The sequence below is a fragment of the Electrona antarctica genome (assembly GCF_951216825.1).
Source record: "Electrona antarctica genome assembly, chromosome: 5".
In the NCBI taxonomy this organism is placed as follows: Eukaryota; Metazoa; Chordata; class Actinopteri; order Myctophiformes; family Myctophidae; genus Electrona; species Electrona antarctica.
This window is the reverse complement of record NC_136810.1, coordinates 9,543,858-9,562,487: the sequence shown is the minus strand read 5'-3', so window position 1 is coordinate 9,562,487 and position 18,630 is coordinate 9,543,858. Positions and strand designations below refer to the sequence as shown.

The window sequence follows — 18,630 nt, the reverse complement described above, 5'->3', positions numbered from 1 at the left end:
ATCTACACTATAGCTGCATGAATATAGGACTCAAGGGGCTATAGCTCCCCTCAAAAATAGCCATGAAAGGAAATTAATAGTTTAATTGCATAGAAGGCAAGCAGCACAGCACAATACAAGGTCTTCTAAAGGGATTTATCAGAAATAAAAGCCCATGGCTTGTTTCCATTGGGGTCCTTAGTATTTCCATTGGGATCATCCTAAGGTTAATATGTATATAAATACATTTTATTAGCACATGCATTCCATACATTCCATATTGCTGGAACACACATGGGCAAATTACATCATCAACTTGCGGCGGCAGTTGTCCCCCTTGAGTAAAATATGAAATATTTATAAAATACAATATTTAAGGTGTTTTTCATTCGTAATTTTAGTTAGAGGGTTGAAAAATGAGATTGTATTGAGAATGAGAAGAACCTCAACCAAGTAGGCCTAGAGTCATCCTAATGCCATGGTATGATGGTCATGGACACATTTCTGTGTAGGGACATATTGATGAGTGATGACCCCCTACTCAGTTCTTCGTTGGCCCAGAATTAACTTTTCCACCAAATGTTATCATGCAAAACTATGGAGATATATCCTCCTACAAGAGAGACGGGTGAAAACATTTATAGCCTACCTGCTTGGCTGACAAACACACTGCAGAACTTAAAAAGAACAGCAGATGGCAGCATTGTCCTGCCAGAGAACAAAATGCTTCTGCAAATGGGGGGTTCTGCAACCCTGAGACATAATACTTTCTTCCTAGCAGCTGGATAGCCCTGGTCCAGTGCGTCAGCGCACTGGACCAGGGCTAGCAGCTGGAAAATCTACTCAGCAGCACTACTAGTATTTACACAGTCATATGAAATAAAATGCAATGAAGAACTTGATCCGGGCATTTTTGCATCTAAACAGGTGAAATGGTCAATATTCATGTTTTACTTTTAGACTTTGTGTCTTTATTCTAAATGTTAAATTAACTATGTCCTATTTATATGAGAAACAAAAACCCAGCCAAAGTCATATAAATAAATAGTGCTATAAATAGCCTTTTAGCTCTCTGTGTGTCTGAGTCTGTCCCATCCCAATGATCCCATTCATTCAAGCACAAAACCTAAATATGAGAATATTCAAGCCACATCCCTAATACGCCTACAATAATTCTGGGATGTGCTATTGTGATCTCGCGTGAGGTCACGCGAGCGGCGAGATTAGCATAGTGACCGGAGATGATGCCAGGTATTGCATTGTTGTGCTAAAGGCTAGCCTTCAGTCATACTGTACACGTTGCAATAGAACATAACGTCGCAGGTAATAAAAGCCATTTTTTTATCTATATTTTTTAATTGGTCAAATTTTACCATTGCTACTGTAACAGAAAATAATTATTGCTCTCCACTGCCAGCCAGTGAATGTGTATAGCTGTTAGCATACCGATGCTAGTTGAAATGCTAACCCCTTATTGTTTATTATGGCTGTAGCTGGTGCTGATTTGTTGGTCCATTCATTAACGCCATTTGTAGCTGAAGTGAATGTTCAATTAACATTAATTAGCCATAATAACGTTAGCTTCGGCCAAGCCAAGATTGTACACATTTCATTGTTTTGTACTATTAAAATTATAGTATAAATGGGGAGAGATAGAGAGAGATGGGGGGGAGAGGGAGAGAGTTTCAAGGGAATAAATTGAGTACATTTTATTATTTCAATATTTGCAATCCATGTTAATGTGTACACGTTACTGTACTTTTGGTGTCAATCTCGTTATCATATTTTAGTCTGTCATAGGTAGCTTGTTACTGTAGCACTAGCCATGGCACCCTGCTGTTATGTGCTTTACAGCCCTGCTTGTGCTTTCAATGCATGCGTGTCTGTCTACTCACTCTCCAGTTCATTTAAACCCTGCCATTCAGGGCCTATAATTATCTCTCCATTGTTATTAACATGTGTCTACAATTCCTCTGGCTCAGTATCAATGGAATGGTGCTTGGTACTGTACTGTACTGTATGTTGGCTTTGTAAAGTTTACTGTTGTCTCTGAGCTATAAGGTCTAATGTCCTCCCTAAGTTCCTTACTTGCCCATTAACCTTGTCAGCCCTTGTCTGTCTGTACAGCCACAGCAGAGGCTCTCAATCTTTTTTGTCTCAGGTGTAAATACTTTTTCATCAACGAATGAATCATGATGAATTTCATTGATACTTTATAGAACCATATAGAATACGTTGATCTCATATTTATGGTACGTAAATATGTAAATCTTTCCCCTTAAGATACAGTATGTGTCACGACTCACAGGGAAAACTTGAGAGAATATTAGTTTCCATTACGACAGATTGAAAATAACGCCATACTTTCACTAAAAATAGCAGATCTACTAGCTCAAAGTGGGTATTGTGAGTTCAAGTGGTTATTTATAAATATATACTTTTTTCTATACCAACGGCACAAAAGGTGTCATGCAAAAATAGTGAAAATAGCAGATCGACTAGCTCACATTAACATGTCAAATCACGACACGTGAGCTTGTGAATCATCTATTTGTGAAATGTTTTGAAACTTTCTGCCTATAATGGCATCATGCCTAAAGAAGGGATCAATTTCTATTTATCAATCAACTTTAAAGATCAATCAATCAATCAATCAAACTAAAGTGATCCTGATAAATTCAAATTATGATCAAAGACAAAGTATGCTGCGGCACCCCTGGACTTGCGTTACAGCACCCACTTTGAGAACCAGTGGTGTACACGGTAGGTAGGTACCTTTTCGATAGGCTCCCTTGTCTGTGGCCAGACAAACAAGGGACAACCAATGCAACTATCGTCACAACTCCTTGCAAGTTTCAAGGCCAATCCATCAATGCAACTCCTTGCAACTGCCTTTGGGAATGGTTGCAAATAGTTGCATTGGTGTGGACTGGACTGGCTTTAACAGCTAATTGAAATAATCAATTGAATTTGTTTAAAAATGATCGATAATTGATATATAATTGATTCATAAATAGAAATTGATCTCTTCTTCAGGCATGATGCCATTATAAGCAGAAAGTTTCAAAACATTTCAAAAATAGATGATTCACAAGGCTCACGTGTCGTGATTTTACATGTTAATGTGAGCTAGTCGATCTGCTGTTTTTGCATGACACCTTTTGTGCCGTTGGTATAGAAAAAAATATTATTATTATTATATTTATAAATAATGCACTTGTTGATTAATCAACAAATGTAATAAATAGAATAATTGCCAAGTTATTAATCAATAGTAGCCATAGCAACAAAGTTGTCAAAGAAATGTCCTCCTACCTCATAACGCAACAAACTTACCTTTTTGGATGTTGTAATGAGTTGTAACGCATGGATTATTCCTAAAGAGGGCACTGTTGCCCAATCTAGGCATTGCCTGCTTTGCTCGCTCTAGTCTAGTGTGGCAGATGTTGATTAATAAGCACATAAATTAACTGTCCAGTGATCACTGATCAGTTCATTTCCATGCTGGTTCGTGCTAAATTGATGCTATTTTTAACTTGTGACTGTGCTGATAGCTTTTCAAACCCTGACATATCCCTCTCCCTCCATTCTGTAGATGGAATTTTAATTTAATTCTGTTTGGGGGCTGGTGTGGAGAACTCTTGTCCATTTACATTATTCATGCCATGATAGAACAAAGTCTTAATTGGGAGGATTAAAAAAATATATAGCTAAAAGCTAAATCATCAGCAGAATAGAATAGTTACTGTTTTTGACTACTGTGTAAATTTTGCCTTTGGCTTCATTGTGGTTGTATAACAAAAAAGACACATGATGCATTCTCATAACAGGAAGACAGGGCAGCGTTATTCCTCTGTGGTCTGTCCAGTGTCCACGCACACTAACTGGAAACTCAATGAGAATAGAACCCAGTGACATACAGGACACTGAAGCTTACCTCCAGGGTTAGGTTGTCATGTCCACTTATTTTAAGCGACTTTGGGTTTGTTGTAAATATTGGAAGTGCACGGTTGCTTATTTTGGGCTTGTGTGTAAGGTTGATAATGTTTAAAGTTTAAACCAGTGGTTCTCAAACTATTTCACATCAAGGATCCCAAAATGAATGCCTAGGGCCTAGGCCTATTTGTCTGCAGACCTCATCTGAAAATAGTTTATGCCAGGGACCCCCCCCCCCATAGTGCCATACAAGATACTTGTGTTGTGAAATGTTTAAAAAAAATATTCCACATTTTTCACATTTTCTTTCAAGATATTTTAGAAAATAGCAGATTGCAACACATTGTGAGCTTGTATGATGTTAGATTGTCTATTTTCAACTAGCTTTAAAGGGCTCATGTCGCCTATTCGCTTCTTTTGGGCTTGTTTTCATAGACCTGGTTTCTTGTTGTTGTTCCTCTCGCAAAACCTGGCAACTCGGCATGCTTCCCATGTGGTCAGTTCAGCTGGTACACAGAGGTCAAGGAGTCAAGAGAGACACACTCATGCACTTCCTGTTTTCAGAGCTCATCTCCGGCGGCAATCTGTAATTTTATACTGGGGGGACTGGGGGACTTCAGTGCAATGTACTGAGACGGACGGATCCGGTTGTTGTTGGCTGTTGGGCCATTATCCCATTTTGACCTGACCTCAAAAAGTTAAAAAATTCTTGTAAATCCTCCAGCTTTCTGAAATAAATATTTTCACGATTTTTCAAAAATAGCAGACCTACAAGCTTGTAGCGCGCCACTCGGTGGCACGCTATGAGCTTGTAGATCTGCTATTTTTCAATAGCTAAATTTTAACAATGTTTAAAACACCAAAAGGGGTTCCCGCTCAAAATGGGTTAACGACACTTTTTCAAAAACAGCAGATGTTCAATTTCGCAATGCGTCACGTCGTGAGTTTGTAGATCGGCTATTTTGAAACTTTTGTGCAAAAGTAGGATGATAATTTAGTAGGTCGATAATTTACGAAGAAACATAAAATGTTGCAATAATATGGATATATGAGGTTTCTGTCCAATATGTGATCCAAGTTAAATGTGTTATTTCCATCTGCGAGGATTAGGAAATCTTTTTGTGTTTATGGGACTATTTTACAGATGCAAATCATGCAACGATATCCCCTATTTCAGTGCTATAAATGTTTTAGGGTCATCCTGCTTCAGACTCCTATTACTTTAAACGTTATTGTTAGAGCTGGAGATGTTAATTCAGTGTTATCACATTTATAATATTTATGGACTGATATCCATATAGCATGTGTCACTCTCTGTATTTTTGTGTTTCTCCTAAACGTCCTTATTTCTCTGTCTTCAGATGGACTGAAAACACAGTTTAAAGGAAAATAAATAGATGATTTAGTGATTTGGCTGGCTCTTACTCTACTTTACTTTTTACTCCATTTCGGAGATGCATAAGACAATAAGCATATATTTGATCATTTCATTTTGACATTGGACTTTTCATTGTTCATTCAAATATTGTCCTATTCGGCCCGGACTGCTGGCCTTATCAGTGCGGGCACCTTGGCTACATTGCCGCCGTGTCGTGGGTTCAAGTCCTGATCCTGACGGCCTTTGCTCCTTGTCATATAGAGCGGCGAAGTCCTGACGTCACTCGCTCATCCCCTGGTTCACGGAAGTCATTTCTCTATGGAGAATAACAAACTGTCTTGGCAAAATTGTCGGGGAGGTGTCTCTGTATCGTTTACGACGCTAGTTTCTAGCGAAAATGTAACTAATCCAGCAGCAGTAACATTAGCGTTTTCTCTCAGTCAGTGAAAATTAATCTGACTGAGTGAAAATTAATCTGATTTGGATGTTTAGACCTGAACATCTCACTCATGGTCATGGTCTGCGCATGAAGTCTCTTCCAGGTCAGATACTGACCACCAGGACCATCTGTCTCAGGGAACAAGAGCACGTAGTTAGTTCTCACTGGAACTCTGCTCCCTCCTCTGTGATTATGGAGGGTAATTCCTCCCAGCTCCACAGTGGTACTTCCTGCCGCTGAAAGCCAGGGCTATGAACTCCCTGGAGATAAGCACTTGTGAGGGAGGTTAGAAAAGAATGAGAGGTCTTTCTCTCTCTCTCTCTCTCTCTTCCCTTTTTCCTTCAGCTGGCTCAATAACGAACTGGGCTGCAGTGTGAGATTCTATTCTATCACAGGAAATGCTGTCTGGCCAAGAGAGGGCTGAGGGCCAGAGCTGGCCGGAGAGGAGAGGAGAGGCCTTTCTGCTTTGTAGGGAAGGGTAGCACGATCGAGTGCCAGCTTCCATGATGGAATCTATTTTAATGGCTGATATGAACATTTAAACATTTTGTGATTGTATTTTGAAACAGTCTAAACTTTTAAACCACTTCTTCTCCTGTAGTAACCTTTTAAATGTATAAAACCACTTGAAGGTAGATTGTTGAATTGTGTCTGTCACAGTGATGAAAATAGTCTGCATCCTGCATCCATAGACTCACTAAATTGAGACGCAATCATGTCAACCTCCGGGATGGTCGTTGAAGTAGGACTCATAAAATGTCCCTGGGACCCATCTAAAAGACCACCCCTGGGTCCCAGGACGAATTACATTGAAAACCTATTTACATCACTGGTACTCATTAAGAGTTTAGGGAAAACGTGACAAAATGGAGACATAACAAATATTGTGTTGTGGATTACACTTCTCCGTAACGTTGTGTGGAAGTCTGGGACAGTACCGAAGGAGTGACAGACCGGGATGATGATGATGGTGGTTACATAAGCGGTAGTAGATGGCTGGATGGATGAACCTTCGGCAGATGAATAAGACTAAAGAAGAAAAAAAAACGATTGTTTACAATTACATTGTAATCATGTATTCTAGTTAAAGCTCTTGGATATTTTCGCAATCCTTGAATGTGTGTCTGCCAAAAGTCAGTCGGAACACTTTAACACTTAGAGTATATATATATATACTCTAAGTGCTCACGGTGTGATGTTGTCTTTCAGCAGAATATGTGTTGACTCCGCTGTCATTTCCTCTGAAGCAAACGTCAAAGCAATAAACACTGAACAGCAACTCCACTGTTGGCCTAACAATAGGCTGACCTACTTGTGTCATCTACCTGTCTGTCTGTCCGTCCGTCTGCGTTCGTCTTACGAATTCTTTCTGACTGACCTGTGTCTGTCTATTTATTAATCTATCTCTATCTAGTCTGTCTATATGTCTGTCAATCAGTTTGTCTGTAACTGGGTGTGGTTTACATAATCTTCATGTTCATGTCATGTTCAGAATACAGAGAAACCTAATGTCTCAAACACTTAACTGGCTTAACTAAAACGTCTCTTTACCCACTGAACACTCCTTGGTTTTGTAATGTTGATGAATAAGCTTATTCTATGTTCCTAATTGGACAAGGGTATCGGTGAAAACCGCAAAGAAACAAATGCAAAGCATTATAGCTGAGAACTGTTGTCTACAAGCTGGAATCCAATGTCCTCCTGTCTCAAACCAGTGTCCTCCTGTCTCAAACCAGTGTCCTGTCTCAAACCAGTGTCCTCCTGTCTCAAACCAGTGTCGTCCTGTCTCAAACCAGTGTCATCCTGCCTCAAACCAATGTCCTCCTGTCTCAAACCAGTGTCGTACTGTCTCAAACCAATGTCCTCCTGTCTCAAACCAGTGTCCTGTCTCAAACCAGTGTCCTCCTGTCTCAAACCAGTGTCCTCCTGTCTCAAACCAGTGTCCTGTCTACTCTCAAACCAGTGTCACCCTGTCTCAAACCAGTGTCCTCTTGAGGAGTTATGGAGGAGCAGTCTGTGTCTCCTGGGACCAACCCTGACAACACCAGCCAGCGTAATGGAGAGGAGGTAAACTGGTCCAAAGAAGGCAATATCAGTCATACTTACATAATACATTTGGATTAAATGTAAAAATAGAAAATACAACATTTCTAATGCTGATTGCTAATTCAGAAAAATACCTACAGAACAGTTTTTTGGAAAGTTAGGAATAATGTCTGTTCAAAGGCGATCATTACCTGACACTCCCAAATGTGTTCCCCTTCCCTCCAGAAGCCCCGTCGGGGGGGTAACTGGTCCAAAGACAGGAAGAGGAAGAAGCCGGTGAAAGACAGCAATGCCCCCAAAGCTCCGCTGACCGGCTACGTTCGTTTCATGAACGACAGGAGAGAACAGCTGAGAGCCGAACGACCCGACGTTCCCTTCCCAGAAATCACCAGGATGCTGGGGAACGAGTGGAGCAAGTTGGGTGCCGATGAGAAACAGGTAGGTAGGTGTGTGTGTGTGTGTAGGTGTGTGTGTGTGTGTGTGTGTGTGTGGGGGGGGGGGGGGGGGGGGATCTCTCCTCTACGCTCCTCTCCCTGCCTGTTCTTCTTTCCTTACCTACTCTCCCCACTCTCCTTTACCTCCTTTTCTGACCTTTCCTCTTCTCTCCTGCACCTCCTGTTCCCACCTCTTCTCCTCTCCTATGCTCTCCTCTTCTCCTCTTCCCTCATGGTGACTCCTCCGTTTCTCCTCTCTCTCTGTGCTGTGCAGCGTTACCTGGACGAGGCTGAGAGAGACAAGGAGCGCTACATGAGAGAGTTGGAGAAATACCAAAAGACTGAAGCCTACAAGCATTTCACCAGGAAGGTTCAGGAGAAACAGAAAGCAAAAAGACAAAGAGGGGGTGAGTGGGTCAAGAAGAATACATTTGACACTTCACTGACACTGTAAATTCCATCTCCTGTTCAGTCATTGGGTATCACTCGCCAGCTGCTATTGATAGACAGTATGAAAGAGTATATAGAAGTGACGTTGAACCTCACTTCAGTTCAGCCTCACTTTAAATTATTTGGATTATGTTGACAAATCCAGGCCTTGAAAGGTCATGAATACAGTTTAATTTATTTCAGTCTCTGAGGTCTTAAAATTATCAGTTTTTTAATGCACTATAGATTGCAATCCACTGAGACACACCAACAATTGCATTGTACCTCATGTTGGAGATAAAATAATCTATTTTATTTAACATGCCAAAAGTTGCAGTCACACTGGCTAGACGTCATTCTGTTCCCACAGTATGCAAAAACTACAGCTCATACGAGAGCTGTAGTTTATTTCTTTCAGGTGAGTCTCAGTTACGTTGGAGCTCATCAGACCATGCTATGATAACACACCTGCTCTTAGTTTGATACACTTTTAATAGCTTGATATAAATCTGAAACACAGATGTAATAAAGGCCTCCTCTTGGGTGTGTGTGTGTGTGTGTGTGCGTGTGCGTGCACGCTATATTCCTCTGTCATTACTTACACCATCAGACCTCATCAGACCATGCTATGATAACACACCTGCTCTTAGTTTGATACACTTTTAATAGCTTGATATAAATCTGAAACACAGATGTGATAAAGGCTCCTCTTGGGTGTGTGTGTGCGTGCACGCTATATTCCTCTGTCATTACTTACTCCATTCTTCTGTCTCTATGCCTTCCTTCCTCTCCAGATGGTGGGCACCAGGTAGCCAACGAGGGGCTGCACGAGGTGAGCACTTAAGACCACGCTAACCAATCACAATCACAATTTCCCGCTTCTTTTGTAGTATTTAATTTTTCTTGGCTCTTTGGCTCTCACGTACTGTACAATCCCACTGGACAGTGTGAGACTTTGACTAGTACGATATTGACAAAAACATTATATTGTGACATTTTCCCAACATATTGCTATAATTAGGAAAAAGTGGACCGCGAGTATCACAGCGCCTGCTACAGGCCGTTGAAAACGCTTGTCTGGGACAAAGCGTCCTCTGCAATGTCGCTTCTGTGAGATAAAGCCGTCTGAAAACAGAGCCGGCAATGTTAGTGGATGCGCGCGCATTTTCAAAATGGCCGCGCCCATTGTGTCAGAAGCATAACAAAGCTAACGGACGGTAGATTTCGATACGATCGTATTAAAACATGCATTAATGAATACATCGCTGTTAAAACGGCTTTTCCGTTTGTGGCAGGCTACAAGATTCTACGTGTTAATATTCCTATGTTCCTGGCGGGTAAACGATTAAAATTGAACCGGTGCGTTTTTTGACGCACGCGACGGAGACGCAACACGTCCGGTGGAGCCCTGGCGTTAGAGTCAACCTGGGGACCACTGTTGCGTTGAGCGGGGATATGGGCTAAGATAATGCTTTTGTAACACTAGCTATGCATCCCATGTGTATACATTACATCCCACTGTTTCTCAACCAATGGTCCACTGACTACTAATAATTTCCTAATAATAATGACTCAACCAGACAATCCGCTGCACTTCCCCCTCTTGAGATTCTTACTCCCTTTTTCTGTTGAATTTCTTGACCTCCAATTTGTCAGTAAAATTACTACATGGACGGTCATTATAGGTCACCGGGTCATTCAGTTCACTGTTTCTCAACTAGAGGAATGACATTATTAAAAATCAACAGATCCTACATTACTAAATGAATGGTCAGGGACCACATGCAATACTTCCAAGGACCACCTGTTGAAAACCCCTGTACTAAAGTATCAATACATTTGACCATTAGACTTGGACAGTATAAGAAATGTGAGTGCTAGTAGAGCTGAGTCTATTATGGTCTGCGTGGGGTGGGTCTGTGACTTTGGAATGCCATGCTAAAATGATGTTAAAACTGAAGAATATGTCCACCTTTCCATAATGCTGGTACGGTGGTACCATAGGAGAGATAACGGACAAAAATGTACTAAGATAACAGTTCTTCTATAGAGCGTCGCAGTCCTGCCCCCTTTCATGACGACGCCAGGCCCAGGAAATAATTCCCAATGCATTTTCCCCATAGACATTTCAAAAAGTATTTATTTAAAGACTGTTACGCCGCGGACAAAGCCAACTCGAGTTGTGACAACTCATGACAACAAACACAATATTTTGGACCAAACAAATAATTACAAAGAAGAAAAACAACAAAAAAAGTGTTGTAACCTGCCGTTTTTTTCTTCTTTCTAATTATTTGTTCGGCCCAAAAAGTTGTGTTTGTTTGTTGTCATGATTTGTCACGACAAGAGTTGGCTTTGTATGAAGCTTAAAAGGTCTTTAAATAAATACTTTTTGAAATGTTTATGAGGAAAATGAACAGAGAATCATTTCCTGGGCCCTGGTAGGGGGCGGGACTGCGACGCTCTATATTCTCTAATTGTGTAGACTTACTTACGTAATGCAGATGTTTAACAATAATTTAACTTGAGAGTGTAAAAGAGAACCACTGCTCTACACCAAATACAGTATCTTCACTACAAATCTACAAAGTCACAACACATCAGTTGCGATTCGTTGGGCACTCAATGTTCCCCCCAGAATAGGGGGAACACGGCATTCTAGCCGTGTCCTAGCTATCACCAGATCCCCAAATCTCTCTGACTTTGTTTCTTTCTCTGCATCTCTCTCTCTTTCCCTGGCATTTCACATTAACAAGTCATTGTTGCATCTCTAAAGCCGACTAAATGGGCTTTCTGCCCCGTGTTTGTGTGTCTGATGCAACGCCCTCTGGCCTGTGCCGAGTGTATAATGGGGTTCTATTAAGTTAAGTAGTGTAATTAAGGCAGTTCCTGCTGTAAAACAGTAAATCTCTGACAGTGTTCCAGCAGAGCTGAAGGTGACTATTATAGAGGTTGAGAAATCTGGACAGGGGTGTTCTTAGAGAGCACTGAAAGCAGATTGCAGTGGAGATGAGATCGGAATAAATATCAGATCAAACTTGAGTTACTCCTCCTGAGTCCCGAGAGGAACTTCAGTTGTTGCAGCAGTCAGTAGCAGAACAGAGATGCAAAATTCTTTGGTGTTTTTTTTTTGTATTTTCTATCCCCACAAAGACCCATTTTTGAACAATCAGGCTTTCTCATCCTATAGGGGATTTTATGTAAATTCTATGTAAAAACAGTTCATCTGATTTGGTCGTACGGCTGACGTCAGCCCTGCCGCCCTACTTTGCATAATTCCTTCCTCTCTGCAGTTCTCCTCCCCCTCTTCAGTTCTACATTTGCATATCCTCCAGAGAAAAAGTTTGTTGACAACCGCCACCATTACTGGTTTTGGCGACTAAATGATATCATGTCTAAAGCTAAGGGTAAATCATCTGTAAGGTCCCATAAATGTGCAGTTGTAGACTGCATCAACCAAAGCAATACTACTCATACAGTTACGGCTCAAGAGGACATAAAAGCGGAGTGGCTTCATTTTATTTTTAACGGCAGCGTTCCTTCAGTGATCAAGCCAAGTCTTTTTGTGTGTCAAAATCACTTTACGATGGATTCTTATGAAAACTTGGGGATGCATATGGCTGGTTTCGCAGTAAGCAGGCGTTTGAAGCGAGGAGCAATACCAACAATCCGTCAGTTAACTGTAAGTAACTGCAGGGTCAATAGGTCCTACTCAGACAGGGGTCAAAGGTCCTACTCAGGCGGACAGACGGACAAACCGACACACATTGCTGGGCATAGGAGACGGTGTGCCACCACTCAAAAATATGACACGATGGCTTTGCTTCATAATTCACGTATAAGATGTGGAATTCTGTGGAAATGTGGAAAAAAGTCTGGCTTTTGTTCAACACAGACTTGTTTTTTTTTTTTTTGCATGAATCTAAAACCACAACGGAATAAAGTAACGGTCTCTCTTTCTGTCATCAGAAGGACATGGAGGGTAAAGACAGATCCGTATTTGACATTCCTATCTTCACTGAGGAGTTTCTCAACCACAGCAAAGGTACAGAGTGTTACAATAGTGTGTGTGTGTGTGTGTGTGTGTGTGTGTGTGTGTGTGTGTGTGTGTGTGTGTGTGTGTGTGTGTGTGTGTGTGTGTGTGTGTGTGTGTGTGTGTGTGTGTGTGTGTGTGTGTGTGTGTGTGTGTGTGTGTGTGTGTGTGTGTGTGTGTGTGTGTGTGTGTGTGGTCGGTCTACAGATGCATTCATGCCGTAAAACAATGAATACGTTTGAATTATTTATGTTTTAAGGGGAGTTCTGGACCAGCCGTTCTCTTACCGTAATATGATGACAATATATCCATTGATCTCTGGACGTACTGGTGGAAAAAACCTCCATGCTGAGGCTGAGCGCTCCTGAAACGCTAAATCTGTTCTTAAATCTTTTTATTTTTTTATTTTTTTATTTTTATTTTTTATCCAACGATTTTTTAATCCACTTTTTTTCACCCGGTGTCAATTATGGAATGTAATCCTGGGCTCTACACTCCCTCCGCCAACCTGGGGAGAGCAACGGACTGGCATCATGCTTCCTTCAATGCATGAGTGTTCAAGCCGCTTCTTTTCACCTTTCCCCGGTTGGACGTGGAAGGAACACGTTATTCCACGTTGTTCCTTTCCCCTCCATCAGGCGCCCGGCTGGCCAGGGGGGGGCAGTTTAGAGACCAGGATTACAGCATGTTTTTTGTGAGGGTACCTACCCTAGGCTAGGGGACACGGGAGAACATGCAAACTCCACGAAGAAAGGCCCTTTGCCAACCCCACCTAGGGTATGGGGCCGGGCACTGATTACGCGGAGGAGAGAACACGCCCACAGCGTCCCCAGCGGGAATCGAACCCAAGACCTTCTAGCTGTGAGGCAGCAGCGCTACTGACTGTGCCACAACTCCACAGAAAGTTGTCACTCTGTCGTTTCACCGGTTTGACCCCACCTACCTTCTACACGCAGCAAAGATCGTCGGGATTGGGACTCGAACCCACGACACGCTGTCAGGCTGGATTACCAACCTAGGTGCCTGGACCGCTCAGCCGGCCCAGGCCACCCCACCTACCTTCTTAAAGCCATTGCGCCCAATAAAATATTTGATTAACAGTGGTTAAAACATACATCATCAGAATTCAGTAAAAAAAAAACGCTACTGTGGAACTCCCCTATTAAGAATGACTTGTGCTACATATTATAGAAATAGTAAAATGTCTGTGTCTGCGCGTGACGCGATTACATGAGTGTGGCTTAAACACATGCATGTCTGGGAAGTTCCTGTGTTTGTTAATATGTACACATTCCAATGCGTGTCTTGTGGTCCATGTGCAGCGCGCGAGGCAGAGATGCGGCAGCTGCGTAAGACCAACATGGAGTACGAGGAGAGGAACGCGGCGCTGCAGAAACACGTGGAGAGCATGAGGGGAGCCGTGGAGCGTCTGGAGGGAGACGTGCTGCAGGAGAGAGGCAGGAACGGCCTCCTGCAGCAGCACCTGGAGACCCTCCGACAAGCCCTGACCTCCAGCTTCTCCTCTGTCCAACTACCTGGTGAGGAAGCACGGCCATTTACAGTTACACCCCAGGGGAGAGGAAGGGTCACTAAAGGCCACGTCTTCTTTACCGCCCTTTTGATTGATTGATTGAAATATTTATTAACAGTTTGCAGAATTACAGTACATTTCAAGCACAAACTCAATACAAAGACTGTTAACTGTGAGTGGACGACCCAATTAAGCATTACACTTGTTTACAAGAGGGTCCACCATGTTCAATTCATCAAAACATTTAGAGACGTACAAATAGACACTTCTATATAGTCAAAGAACAGAACAGGAATTCATCATAAAGGAGGTAAAAAGGGAAAAGAAATAAGGCTGTATTCTTATAATCGGTTGTTTTTCAGATTATTTGATTAATCCATGTCGTCGTGCATTTACACTATAAAATGACGGTGAATTAAAGCAGCTCTATGTAGTTTGGGATAACATGGCTGCAGCCAATGGCTTTGTCTTTTACCCAAGAGTCTGCACGCATATTTAAAAAAGAAATAATAATGTAAATAATAAATGTTTAAAATTATGTTTAACTAATACGATTATTTTATTAATAAAACAGTCCGTTTTCATTAAGTGGTCAGTGGTAATTTTCTATGTTTTGTACTGTAATTTCAAAATATCATAAAGCACCTTGAGCATGATGTATGCAAAGTGTAGTGTAATAAGGTATTGCTCTGTGCTGGCGGTGGTCCTACAGGCAGCGGGGAGACGCCCTCATTGGAAACCATCGACTCGTACATGAAGAAGCTTCACACCATCATCATCAGTAGCCCACAGGAACATGACAACCTCATCAACACTGTGAGAGACGTGGTCAATCGCCTGGACAGGTAACACAACAAACAACCAGTGCCCCCTATGGGCAGGATGAGGAACTGCATCGGAACACCCATATATAGCTATTTGCCCTGTTAGAACATTAAAGGTATATTCAGTGATTTCACTTAATTCAAATAACACTTATTTTTTCTTATTTTTTGGATAATCCGCCCTACTATAAAGTGTGCTGACCATATAAGGAGTTCCTCCCTGTCCCCAGTGAGCCCCTGGGGTCAAAAAAGCCTAGTTTCGATTTGGGCTTTGGGTGGCAAAGCCTTCATCCAATCAGGATGAGAGGGGCTTCCTCCAATCATGATCGAGTGGGGCGGGCCTTGGTGCACGTGCTGTTGGTCTGTTGTACTTCCCCCACTGTAGAGCGTGTGCATGTGCACATCTTGTTACCGGGTGGACTGTTTTTTTCCCCAAATCACCCAAATCACTGAATGCTCCTTTAACACTTTTAACTGCCTAAGGTCAGTTGGAACCAGTAAATTGGTGTGCCCAGCTATTTGCAGCTTCAGAGCCATTTTCAAGGTGACACAGTGACTCCATCTTGTTGTACAGACAGCATAGAATCTAACCGAAACATTCGCACGTGGATCGCCGACCACCCGAGGCATGACTTCTTCTACCGCGACCAGCGACGGGACCGCGTATCAGCGTTAGAAGATTTTTCCTCCCGTCCGCTAAAATGGAGGGGGAACACTTTTGATGACGCACCAACCAGAAGTGGTTTCGAAAGTTGCACAACAGACGCGCTCAGACTGTAGTGTATCAAACAATTACCGCTATAAAGCAATGGAACTTGCGTCCTGGGCAGACGTCGGTATAGGTAACTCCTCTCTGAAGCTGGGCCTACAGGAGTTTAAAAAAGCTAACCAAGTTTGACGTCGGGTTGCATCACAAACTTACTTTTTACTTAGGCCCGTCGCTCCCAGTGGAGCATAGGCCATCAACGACTCTTCTCCAGCCAACGCGGTTTTGGGCTGTCCTTTCCGCCTCTCCCCAGGTGATTCCCTGTCTCTTCAGCTCTGCCTCAGTGTCCCGCCTCCAGGTGTTTTTAGGCCGCCCTCTCTTCCGCTTCCCCTGGGGGTTCCAAGTCAGTGCCTGGCGCGTTGTACTAGCTGCCGGTTTCCTCAGGGTGTGGCCAATCCATCCCCACTTTCTCCTTAGGATCTGTTTCTCCACTGGCTCCTGGCTCCCTTTCCTCCAGAGTTCTTCACTTCTGGCCACCAGATCTTGAAAATGCGCTTCAGACAGCTGTTAATAAATGTCTGGATCCTTTGCAATGTCCTCTTAGTCATCCTCCACGTCTCTGAACCATAGAGAAGTATGGATTTGACGTTGGAATTGAAGATCCGCACTTTGGTTGTCAAGGCTATTTGTTTAGACAAACAAAGCTAATAACAATATTCTCTACAGACTTTTTGTACGATTAATCGTGCTTGGCTGAGCAGTGCAGCCCCTCACTGAAGTGATGTCATCTCACGTGATCACAGGCGGAAGGAAGCTGTGGTAACGGAAGAATTGTCATGTCTGACACGACACGTCGTATAGAAAGTCGGGTTCTTGCCACATATGGATATGTTTTAGCTGCCCAACCACCACCATGCCAAGTTGTTTAGAACTTTAGACCTGTCGCTCATTCACTGGACATGTTTTAGCTGCCCAACCACCACCATGCCAAGTTGTTTAGAACTTTCGACCTGTCGCTCATTCACTTGTCTCTTATGTCCCTCGGTTGTGCCACATCCGCCGTCCCACTTGGCCAGTAGCGACATAATGGTCCAGATTCATAATTATAATCCCCTCTCACTACAGGAGTGGTTCAGACCAGCCTCTCCCTGTGGGTCCCTGACCCCGACTCTACCCAGATTATCTTGGTAGTGAGAGTTGAGCTTCATTAAACCCAGGCAACGGTGGCCTAAGGGTTAGAGGAGCGCCCTTGTTGCCGAAAGGTTGCCGGTTCGATTCCCCGGACGGTCAGGAAAAATCTGGGTGGGGAAGTGATTGTCATCACTCAAACAACACTGCTGAAGTGCCCTTGAGCAAGGCACTGAACCCCCCAACTGCTCCCCCTGGAGCTGCTTAGTGGCCAACAGTATAAGACTGTGGTTGTACTGGTCAGCTCCCAGGTTTTAATGTGTGCGTGTGTGTGTCTGTCTGTGTGTTTCTATGTGCAGGGCGTTGCTGAAAATGAGCACCTGTGCTCAGCTACTTCCCTGGGTAAATAAAGGATATATAAAATAAATAAAAACCCATGGTTTTAAAAACCTTGTAAGGGTTGGGTCGTTTTGTTTTAAATATGGTGCATTCGAGAGCAGACTAGACACTCTTGGGGTTTTGGAGGAACCGAAACATGCCAATTTGAGTAGAGCTGATGCTGCTGAGTAAGAGCAGAGTGCAGGATGTTTGTTCGGAAATGTTTCATTTGTCAGTCACTGTCACAACGCACCTGCATCTGAACGACGTGGATGTGCGGATATTTTCTTTGCAATGATGGTGCATTTAAAACCATAATGTTGTCTTCTGTTGTCTTTTTCAGATAATTGGATGGGTGGACTGACATTCGAAGTCAAAACCGTGTCTCCAGACTGATGCTTCTATCACTCGAGTACTCCTGTCTGTCAAGATGTCACGTGAAGATAGATTTTGGTGACACTTTAATAGTGGCCTTGTTCTAGTGTATTTACGTTATTGTTAGAGCAAAGTTCATTCAGAGGTGAATAACCCAATGTACGTGTATCAAACATTCAAACACTGCAAATAGGCCTATCTCACCGCCCCCTTTCCACGCCCACTTCCGGTAGATAGTGGTGTCATTTAACATTAGGCATTTACACTTTTTTTCTCTGGAGAATCTAAGTACATTTCCTAATGTTAGAATGTCAAAGACCGATAATAATATGAAGGAAACACAATGGTATAACAACTCAAATAAGTAGAATAAACCTTACCTTTACAAAACGGTAGTTTGTGGCTTGTGAAAATACCTCTTTTAACATGGAAGCCTATGGACCGCAAAGCACTAGCTCCAAAAGGGGGTGTGGAAAGGGGGCGGGGAAATGCTGTGAGATAGGCCTATTGTCTTACAAGCAAAAGAACATATAAGTACATTCTAATTATGCTAGATTCTTCTGAATATTTACTATTACTATTGAGTACACGCTAAGGCTATATTCCTCCACCTCCGTCCGAACATTATATTTATATAGATCATTATTCATTACACAGGGTAATAACACTAGGAGAAGGCCACTGTAAAAGTATTATTTGTAATTTGTATTTATTTTTTATATTACTTTTTATGTTTTTTGTTTTGGTTTCCCCATCTGTTAACATTAATATAGCTGTAGTAGATCGTTTTTTTATATATTAAAAGAAATGTCAGCCTTGGGAAAGTTAATGATGTGAATATATATGTTATTCACTACTTCCCTACTTGTGTGAACGTGTTCCGGCGCCTGTTCTTCTGGGATTTATTTTGTATGGCATGTTAAAATGTTTGTTACCATTCTTTTATGTCAAATATTTCCACTACCATATTTTCCCTGTATGGCACATATCCAGTATGGGTTAGTGTAAGAAAAG

The 18,630-nt window shown here is 42.3% G+C and overlaps 1 protein-coding gene across 2 annotated transcripts; it reads left to right on the top strand.

Annotated features, from left to right (window-relative positions):
- Positions 1-1,160: 1,160 nt before the first annotated feature.
- Positions 1,161-17,799, top strand: hmg20a (high mobility group 20A). Of its 2 annotated transcripts, none has more exons than XM_079500576.1 (9): positions 1,161-1,302; positions 7,717-7,799; positions 8,004-8,216; positions 8,487-8,619; positions 9,436-9,473; positions 12,611-12,686; positions 13,997-14,212; positions 14,918-15,050; positions 17,585-17,799. In XM_079500576.1, the coding sequence occupies exons 2-9, from the start codon at positions 7,734-7,736 to the stop codon at positions 17,586-17,588; spliced, it is 879 nt and encodes a 292-aa protein (XP_079356702.1). In that variant the 5' UTR covers positions 1,161-1,302; positions 7,717-7,733; the 3' UTR covers positions 17,589-17,799. The 2 variants fall into 2 exon arrangements, with proteins under 2 accessions (XP_079356702.1, XP_079356703.1); XM_079500577.1 differs by having other exon boundaries at positions 7,696-7,799.
- The last annotated feature ends 831 nt before the right edge of the window (positions 17,800-18,630 follow it).